This window comes from Pleuronectes platessa, chromosome 17, assembly GCF_947347685.1.
Source record: "Pleuronectes platessa chromosome 17, fPlePla1.1, whole genome shotgun sequence".
NCBI classification, from domain to species: Eukaryota; Metazoa; Chordata; class Actinopteri; order Pleuronectiformes; family Pleuronectidae; genus Pleuronectes; species Pleuronectes platessa.
Window position 1 is genome coordinate 12,389,422 of NC_070642.1, and position 10,518 is coordinate 12,399,939.

General features: G+C 42.1%; 2 protein-coding genes across 2 annotated transcripts; one reads left to right on the forward strand and one right to left on the reverse strand.

The window, feature by feature from the left end:
* The first annotated feature begins 467 nt into the window (after window positions 1–467).
* On the forward strand, window positions 468–3,727 carry rsph9 (radial spoke head component 9). Its single transcript, XM_053445736.1, has 5 exons — window positions 468–788; window positions 878–1,040; window positions 1,600–1,729; window positions 1,955–2,101; window positions 3,567–3,727. The coding sequence occupies exons 1-5, from the start codon at window positions 562–564 to the stop codon at window positions 3,725–3,727; spliced, it is 828 nt and encodes a 275-aa protein (XP_053301711.1). The 5' UTR covers window positions 468–561.
* Window positions 3,728–3,915: 188 nt separating this feature from the next.
* On the reverse strand, window positions 3,916–6,569 carry mrps18a (mitochondrial ribosomal protein S18A). Its single transcript, XM_053445062.1, has 6 exons — window positions 6,387–6,569; window positions 5,752–5,783; window positions 5,358–5,462; window positions 5,137–5,260; window positions 4,502–4,574; window positions 3,916–4,413 (listed from the first exon to the last, which is right to left on the reverse strand). Exons 1-6 carry the CDS (start codon window positions 6,532–6,534, stop codon window positions 4,269–4,271), a joined length of 627 nt encoding a protein of 208 aa, XP_053301037.1. The 5' UTR covers window positions 6,535–6,569; the 3' UTR covers window positions 3,916–4,268.
* Window positions 6,570–10,518: the final 3,949 nt, after the last annotated feature.

Genomic DNA, 10,518 nt, shown 5'->3' on the forward strand with positions numbered 1-10,518 from the left:
ACTAAAAGAGTAAAAGTAAAGAAGAAATCTGTAATTATTTGATTTGATAAAAGGCAGACAGGAAAGTCTTCAGCATTGATATAAAATAACAGATTTTCAGCAGCCCTGCAGGGTCTGTGGGAGCTTGTTCCAGAAACTGAACACTGCTTCTCCAGGTAATTAAGTTTTGGACTCCGAAGATCAGAGATATGTTTTTGGCCCTAAACCATCCAGTGCTTTATAATCCGACAGCAGGATGTGGAAGTCAGGGAGCCAGCGCACAGACCTCAGGTCAGTGAGTGAGGATCAGCTGCTGCTTTCTGCCCCTGACACACACACATCTGGAAACTCACCATCACAACAGTCAGCTGAAGAGAAATAAGTGTGTACACATCCTGCAGAGACACGTGCGTCCTTTAAATCAATTCATTAGCTCTCGCGGTGGTAACAACGTGACTTTGTTATTGTGTTAACGTGGGGGGGGGGGGCGGGGACACAAGTGTTTGGCGTCTCTATAGCAACCGCGTCAACGGACGTTGAGACTGGTATTTACTGAGGCTAAACAGGTTCACTGGAGAAACGATGGATTCCCAGTCGCTGTTCTTTTCCCTGGAACTCGTCGCCGGAAGCGGGAACACTTTGAACGTCGAGCAGAGAGCCGCCCTGCAGACTTCCCTGGTGATTCTGCAGAAAAACTACAAGTTCCAGCGAGTCCTGCTCTGGGGCAAAGTGCTGGGGTTGAAGGCGGATTATTTTATTGCACAGGGGAGAGGAGAGGATGAGATGAAGGATAGGAAGAATCTTTATAGGTGGGAGAATCTCACCTGTGATTCAGTTTCATTAATCTGCTGTGTGTGGGAAAAAACCTGAATGTGTGTGTCATGGCTGTTTCCTCCAGCTTAAACTGTGTGGACTGGTTCCTGCTGCCCCCTGCCACAGTCCCTCTAATCGACCAAGTGTCCAGCGCTGCCAAGGGTCGCTTCACAGGAGACCCCTCACATGTGTATGAGCATCGGGACATCCGCAGGCGAGGAGATGGAGATGAAGAAGAGGAGGTAGTGGTGAGTATTGATATATAGTAATAACAAAGATAAATGTGGGACCTAGGATTGCACTCAGCAGAGCACACACGTCCCCCGAGGCCCAGCAGTCCCCTACAATAAGTCTTATAGCTTATGTCCAATTACATTACATTTCTAAACTACACATTGGTGGTGCATTGGGTTCTAGCTCAATGTGTTACCATAGAGCGGCTGAATGAACTACACCCCTAATGGAGCCATAATTAACTTCACCAGATCTAGATTTGTAGTTGATCAGCATGAAATTTCACACAAGATTCTTTGAGGAATCAACAACAATGTTGAAGAAAGTGAAAAAAGGTTTTCGGCATCTGCCCAATGCTCCACAACAAAATGTAATGGTTCTTCACTGACGCATCACCACACCCTCCCACTTAGTTCCATGGTAATCCGTCCAGTAGTTGTTGTGTAATGCTGCTAACACAATAATAAACGCAGATGGCAGAAAAGAGTACAAAAGAGTCTTACTGGTGCACTTCTGTGATTCGTTCCTGTTGTTGATATCCGCTGAGTCATGGAAGTCTGCTCTTGGTTTCAGACCAAAGTGAACGAGGAGATCAGGCTGGCAGTGACAGTTCATCACATCGAAGAGGAAGTGTCTGTGGTACCAAGAGGTGCATTCGTCAAGAGTCCGCACGGCCTTGTCCAGATCAACCGCAGCTTTTGCGGTAATAAGATTTTACTGTTTCACATCATGTGTGAGTCTAAGTCCCATTGTGTCCCAAGTGGTTTCATCAAGCCTTGTTCAAATGTGGTATTTAGGTCAATTGTACCAATAGGTCAAATGGTTTAGGGTCGGGAAATGTTTCCTAATGCCTTTTCAATTGTATTTGGTTAACTAACATTTCTGTATCCTGTGTAAAAGGTTATTTCTTATGTGCATTGTTCCCCAGGTCTGTCTTACTCTGAATTGGGAAAGCTCGACAGTTTCCTGCACTTCAGCGAACCAAAGAATCTGAAGAAGAAGAGCCTCCTAGAGACGAGTCAACTCAACCCAGCTATTGACTTCCTGGATGTGCTGAGTGATGACATTCCTAAAGGTGAAGCCAGAGAGCTCAGTTTACCCGACACCAAAACAAGCCGCCTTATGTTCCTTTATACAAAACAACAAAAATGAATCCCTATAAACTTAAGAGGATAGTTTCAAGTCACGTGTCAATGAGGCCTTTTAGAGAGCCAGTGATACAACTGGAGGTTCTTCACTGTCAGTGTTATAACTAATGAAATGAGATCAGAATATGAATCAGTGTGGCGACTGAAAAGTGGTGTTTCTTCAGAGAACCACTATCTTATTTTCACTGTAAAATTAAATTTAGCAAGGCTGCACTGATAAATCCCCCTCGCCTCCACATTTTCTGGGAATATGTCGTAAGAAAGGTTTCACCCGAAATGATGACGCTTATGTCTCCGGTGGTTTGAAGACTTGACTACTACCAATCAGATTTGATTAGAAATATCTTGGCTCTTATTCCAGGATTCAGGGCCCAAGAACTGCGAGAGAAGTATGGTCCTGAGTGCCATGATAGTTCATTTATTTATTTATCAATTTGTTATGGATCTTGTTTGGTTGTGGTTAAAGCATGTTATAATGATGTTGACTCTTTCAGGTTCGTGTGCTCAAATGCCGGTGGGAGGCTCACACATTTGAGCTGTTGGAAAAAAAATTGTGCGGAATAAAATGATACTTCTGCAGTAATTCCTTTATAGTTCATTGCATGTCTGAAAGCAGCTTTTGTCTAGCGAGCCTGTTAGGGTTGGTTTCTTGGCTGGATGTGATGCAGATTAAGTGATGTCCTGCATGTTCAAGTGTATTAGCGTCCAAGACTAAACGTGCAACAGATGTCGGATTTCACAGAGCTTCCTCGTGTGTATATGTTTGTGTGTGTTCCTTTGAGTTGATACTGACTTTAACAGTGTCATCGCTGCGGCAGACACTACACAGCTGTCTCAATGCCACACTCAGCCGTTTGAACAGCATTTCACACGAGTTCGCTGAACAGGAGAAACAGTTTTTCTCCATTTCTGAAAGGGACTCTGGGGAAAATGCATCTCCAACAAAAGACAGATGTTTACTTCTAAGACCCCCGGGCTGTGCTCCACCTCTTTTCACCAACCAGTGTCCAGCTCTCGATTTAGAGCTGTAGATTTCCCGTCCTACCACACCTCTTAGCCATTTATATTTAAGTTGAATCATACTTTGTCGGAATCCAAACAAGAAGTGAAACTATTGTCTTATTTCTCAGAATCTTCTCCTTCTAGTGTAGTTCAAGCTCTCTATAACTTGGGTCTTTGGTTTTATGGTCACAACATTTTCCGAAACAGGTTCAACTGTAGATATCATAAAACACAGAGCGTTGATTGGCTGTTCCTGGAATGTGAAGGGCATATCTGTCTTGGAGTGATTTCCAAAGAAAACTCCAGTCGTCTACTTTACAGTCGGGTAACATGACGTTGCAGCCTCTTGCATGTATCAACTGTTTATAAGCTTTCCGCCCTTGTCTGTAGGATCATGGAGTCTCCAGTTTGAATGTGGCAGCAAAGTGTGCGTGCTTCGCAGCCTGTTGTGGCTCGGCCTGACCTTCTACCACCTGCCCATGACGCCACAGCACGGATACATCTACATCGGTGATGGGTCCAAGAATTTGGACCTCGCCTTCATGCTGTAAAGAGACACTTATAGACGTATTTCAGGCTGCAGTTTTTTCATACATCTCTTCAAAACCAAAGTCGGTTCTATGCAGCATATTGCACGACTATTTATCTTTTCTTTTACGCACTTTGTGTCTACAAGCTTTCTCTTCTATTTAGTTCTCATGCATAAAGACTGCTCCTATACAGTAAACAAATGCTGAGGTAGAATAAACAGACATTTTATTTGCACATCTGTGTTGCCTTGAGTTTACACAGTCAACATACCACCTACTTTGAAAGTGTAACACTGACCCAGTTGTTGTTCACATTAAGTTGTCAGTGTGTTCATCTCAAGGCTGTTTGAAAACCCACAGAGAGAAATGGATGAGTGTGATTTATTCAAAGTGTGACACAGTTTCCTAAACAAAGGGTGGATTAACAGATGGATGAAGCGTTGAGGCCTTTTCCCAGGGCACAATCACAAAAGTCAGACGTAGAAATCCACTGCATCCGTGCGTAATCGGCCCACCTACTCCTCCAACAGCTGCTGTACTGATTCCTCAGGCCTATTGTCCTTCAGTGTTTTATGTAAAGAGGCTTGACACCGTAACACACATTGTCCTTGAGTGCTGGGTGGCCGACCATCATACGCTTCTTACACCACTTCAGTCCTCTTTTATAAATGGGTTTCACAGAGTCAATAGACCAGCGAGTCAAATATCTGTAGGAAAGAAAAATAGAGATGTAAAACATATATTTATTGATAGACATACATCCTGGGAGTTGGTAGACACAGATGCATGTATCACCTGTTAAGTTGTGGCTTGGGCCTCTTTGGGACATGGCCTTCAGGAAGTTTGGGTTTGTGGTCAGGTAGTAGACCTTGAACACAGGAAAGAAATAAGGAGTTGAAACATGTCAGCAACATTGTTATCAGAGAAAGCTCCTCAGTGAACCGGTGGGAAAAAACTAAACGGCACAAAGATACAGTTCAGTTGGATTAAATTCAGGCCAGATGTTTGCAGTGAACAAAGGAATTACTTATCCCTGTCACCAGCTTTCCTGATTGGTGATGGTGCTCAAAATATATGGGAACCCACGTTGGGACAAGCAGATCAAATTCAGCTTACTTTAATCTGTTATGAATATATAACCAAAACGTTTTTAATTTTCAAATTTATTAGAAAATAATATATTGGGGATTATGGTCAAACCTAACTCTATCCTGCTTTCTTGATCCAGTTTCCACAACTGTTTGCCATTCGAAAGAGTCAAAATCAACACTATCTCGACTACTTATATGTATTTGAAATCAGTTTCGATGTTGGAAAGCTATACAGACAGATTCAGTGGCAATTCAGACGGGCCAAAAGAGGATGTTTTGGAATCATAGTCGATAAAAATGTATATGAAACCACACAGAGGGGTAGTCACTAACACAGACCTGCTCTGTGAGCCATCTGCACACAAATGGTAATCTTTCGATGCTCCTGTGGACAGAGACCAGTGATCCTCCTGGGCAACATCCCTCCATCTGACCTGATGAACTGACTAAGAAGCAAGACGTCCTGGGAGAGGAAAATAATCATATCAGGCACCTTAAACAGCTGATAACACTTTGAATAATATCTTATTCGGTCATTGCCTGCCCCTGAATGCATTTACCGTGTAGTTGTATTTGTTTTGTAGGTCCCATTTGTAGATAGGACACTTGGCTGTGGGGTTTGGAGGTTGTGGTCCTACTGGGACTTCTACGATTTGTCCCTCGATCTGAGAAAAGATGAGCATTATTAGACCTTTGAAATAAAAAATGACATGTCCAGTCACATAAAGGTTTATAACTGGTTCTTATAAAGGTGTGCTGATGGAGGTCATTGAAATGTTAACATTTCTGATTTATTTTTTATTGTCATGTCATGAAGCATTCAAAAACATGAGGTGTATACAATAGATATAATTGATCAAAAACACTATGTATTATCAACCAAAAATACTACAGTATATAAAATTGTACATTCACTATTATGTCAGTTTCACATCACAACACTCTTTTACTTACCATTGTTGTTTTACCCTCCTGCTTCTCTACCACTGCAACAAAACAGTATGTAAAACATTACACAGTATTCAGGAACACAACACAAATATTGCAGTTGCTATTTTTCAGTTTTAGCCTTTTTGACAGCAAGTAAATATATTTCAATGAAGCACACAAATAAAGAAACTACAGTAACGCAAAATTATACAGTTGGGTTCAAATGACAGAACAGTTAGCAGTCCTATGACAGTTTAATAAAGTCCATTCTAAAAGCAAAGTTGAACATGATTATGCAACCTTTACAGATGTATAAACCCATACATGGTATACTGTATAAACCACCAGGTTTAGAGTTATTTAAAGTCAAGAAAATGTGTGAATCACTGGTGAGAAACACTTTCTTGGGATCATAACACCCTTGATGAAGAGGTATAAGGAGCGAGTCAACGCAGGACCTCAGTTGTTTTGAAGGATTTGTGTTTTAATCTTGTTTTTGATTCACAATAGGAGTTAAAACAATCAATGGATCCTCAGAGTTTGTGTTCTTGTGTGAGGAAAACATCTGAGCTGAGCCGCCTGCCTTCAGTGCCTCTACATTAGCATGCGGGCTAACACACCGACAGGCTAAAGCCGTCACGTGTGTATGGAAAACTCACCCTGACGGATCCCTCTGCTCGGGACGGTCACAGCACAGAGCCGAGGAACATGTATCCCCTGAAACACACCCACGTTTGAGGCTGCAGCTCCTAATTTTAACCCCGTAAACGAGGTGTACACAGACCTCAGTGCACCGCGGAGCGCCATGTTTAATTCTTGACCTTCGCCGTTGTCGCTTCCGGTATGAAAGCCTCGCGAGAGCGAAAACAGCGACCCCCTCGTCGAAGACTGCGCATAACAACCACGACAGGAATGAAACCACTCAGACTTTCCCAAACTAAACAGAAAGTAAGAGCAGAAATGAAGTTAAATGAAAATTCCCACAGAATACCAACATTTTCCCCACTTTCTAATTTTCTGCAAATTTTGGTAAGAACTTGAGCATGTTAAAGCCCTTAAAAAGTCAATTAATTTGCCTGGGAAAAAAAAATAATAACGAGGGGCCATTTGTTTTGCAAACAGTAGTCACACAACCCATACACATCATAACAGTACATAAAAAGAGCGTTAAACATCCATTAGTCCTTTGTTAAAATACTAAAATATATTAAAATGTGTGTGTGCCATACACCAGGGCTACAGCTGGTTTAAAAGTCCGACTGCTGAGGGGACAATGTTCCTAAAGATGACAGAACTTGAAGCATGACCACACATTACAATAATAAAACTAGAAAAATGGATCCACGATCTCTGATTCGCCATCCACCGTCATATGGTCCATGATCACATTATAGAATCATTAGTGTAATAATTGGTGCATCTGTCTCCCCACATGTGAACTACTTTGTTGTCAGTGATGAGCAAATCATTTCTCCTTCAAATGTCTTGTTTTATTGGATCAACCATCCACAACCCAGAGATTTTCAGTTAATCATAGTTTAACATAGGGCCCTAATTATTACCACGTTCATTTGTGAAGTTAAGAAATGTTTTATGAACTGGCTTCGTGAAATAGGTCACTTTCAAAGTCCAGATACATATATTAATGGTAAAGTTTTATGAATCTTTATAGAAAGCATTGCCCATTTTAGCTAAGACGTAACTGTAATTTAATCCTCGTTCAACCACAAAAACACTGCAACTCAGGATCGAACAAAAGTAAACATAGGGGGAAACAACAATGTACAAGACGTAGATGTTGAAAGTACATTAAAGACAACCGAACACTTGTGCAAAAAATATGAAAACTGAAGCTACATAAGCCAAGATAAAGATAAAGAAGACATTTTCAAGTATTTCTCTGCAAATATCGTGCCTGTGTGCATGAACATAAATGCTGCACTCCACACAATAAACTGCAGGATATATCTGTGGATCCCAGAGATTACTAAGAGAGGCTTTCATCCTTGTTTAGATGAGTTCATAACAAAGACAGGGGCCACTGTCCATACCTCCATTCATGCCAGGCTCATCAGATGAAAAGTAGGAGAGGCACCTCGAAGGAGCGGTGTAGGAACACGCCAAGCTTTTGTTGCAGGAAGCAAACGATACAGGTGGATTCGACGCACAGATCGGAGAGAGGCCCACGAAGATAAAGTGCTAGATGCTTGATAGTGTTATCGCAAGAACACTATAAACCATTGTGTACCTGCTATGTTTTTGTTTGCTGTTGTTCTGGATTTACCTCATCATCCGTTTGAATAAGGGAGGCATTAAGAAAGCAAAGGGAGACTGCAACAATAGAACAACAGAAGTTCATCGGTGGATGCAGGAAAAAATACATTCGTGTAATTTACTTTAAATTACAGCAGCATGATAAATGGAAGATAGACATAACAAGACATTGTGTTATGCAGGATCTCCTACAATTGCATAAATGTACTGTAGGTCTGAATTTTCTAAACAGAATAACAACAATAGGAAACTCAGAGAGGAGTTAATATCTTTTTTTTTGCTCATTTTTGGGTTCCTCCTATCATAACTATTACAGTAACACAACAAATGATGAATTCATGGTTGAAACTATACCTAGTGATGGGAGTATTCTTTTTAATTAAAAGCACCCTGTGGAGGTTTTGACCATCCGGGCCTAAAGAGCAATGTTTTGTGTGTGTGTGTGTGTGTTTGTGTGTGTTTGTGTGTGTGTGTGTGTGTGAAGCCCTTTTTTGTTTGTATCATACCCAGGCAAGAGGATTTACATAATCACACAATCAACTTGTGCAATCAGATATTTTATGTTATTCCACAGATTGACAGTTGGTGGTGGTAACATTCAACAAACAAAGATACGGAAGAAGAAGAATGCAAACAGGTTAACATGGATTCAAACAAAAACAAAGGTTTCAAAACACACCACATAGTCCGAGTATGTCTGAAACGTAACTTTTGTTTGTGTAGTTGTACCAGAAAACTCCACCGTGCGACTTAATCTGTTGGTTCAGCACAGGTCATTGTGAGTGGAGCATGGTAATTACGTATAGGGCATGTCAGGATATTCACCATCCCGGTTCCTTGGGTTCATGGCCAAAAATGCGAGCGATTTCTCAAATGCCATCTTAAGTGTGGAACCTAAAAGAGCTGCACACTGGGATGCAAATAGCCTCTTCTGTGTCCATCTTGTCTCCAGAGCTGAGAGGAGATAGAGATTACCGTCGCCCTGCCGCCACAAAGCACACATTGTCTCAGTGATTAGGTTCCTTCGTCAAGGACACTTAGGCAGTCACATTCCTTGAGAGAAGCCCCAAAAAATGGCATTTAAAGTGTCTGGCCACCTCCTCATAGGCTTTGATATTCAAATGAAACATGGCCCTGTACAAACAGACGCCTCAGCTGAGGAGGGCAGGGGGAGAGTAAATCAGATAGGATTTCCCTGAGATGAAAAGAGCTCGTCTGACATTTTCACAGCGAGCACTGGGGGACACTGAGGCAATGTTGGTTTGATGTCATGGTGGGAAGTTATTGCTGTGTGGAAAAGGTTAGCATTTTCACCCCTGCCTCCCTGGATAAACGCTAAAACGCAGCAGGGAACAAGCAGATGAGCTGAGACCAGAGAGAGGAAGAGCGGGCACTGTCTCATAACACAAAAACAAATCCAACCCATCCTGCTGCATTCCTTTTTTATTGTCACACTGGTCAGTTTGTTTGGCCTTTAATGTTTTCGCTGTAGACTGAAGGGCCCCTGGTGATGCTGCAGAGGACTCTGCACAAAATGAGCAGCAAGAGGGTCTTAATAGCAAAACCAGGGGATCTGCAAATCGGAATTAAGTGCCACATGCATAGTAGAAAGATTTCATTTGAAAACAGCATTTCCTAGAGTAAAAGAGTCTCTCTGCACACAAGTATATTGGTTCCATATCAGTTGAATCTCATCCTAGCACGTCTAAAAATGTGTATATTGTGACCACTGATGTTCACGCACATGCCGGTGTTCAAGGGAAGGCACAAATTGCACACAGAAATTGTCACAGATTGCTCTCCTACACATGTAAGCAGTTGTGTCCTAGTAAAATGTAGAATTCAACTGCATGACAGATGTTAGCATAGACAACAGGGTCAGCAATGTTTGTATGTGATTATCCATGTCGTGTTCTACACTGGTAGCTGCAGCTGATGCCTTTTGTCTTCTCCTGGAACGGGGTGATGTTTTAAGAGCCCAACAAATCAGCGAAGGCTACATCTTGACCTGAAAAGACCAAATCAGCAAGTGGTTGTGAGAGTCTGAGTCATTTCCAAACTTCTCCGCTTCTGCGTATCAAGACTAAAACATTTCCCCAGAGTGAAATGGAGCCAGCAGCGTTTCCAAACTTCTCTGTTTAAGCGGGACTAAGACTCCGGAGCAGTGTTGACACCAGGCGTGACGGTAGCACATGCAATTGATTGCAACAGTTGTGGCAGAGCTCTGGAATGTTTCCTCACATGTAGGATTTCTCCCAATGAGCACCAAAGGTTTTTGACAGAATATCTCATTCCCATGCAGGTGGAATGTGTGGATTTGCCGCCCGAAATTGATGGGCACAGTCTGGTATGCAATTAAGGCATAGCTGTCACTAAGAGGCTTTCCTGGGTGATTAACTTGTAAGGGCTGTTGCATCCAAGGAAGTCAACTGAACACAATTAGCCTATTTCCAAGGAATGAGTTTGGTTTAAGGCCCCCGCTGCTCGTAAGATGAGGTGGGAAGAAAGAGGTTCTCT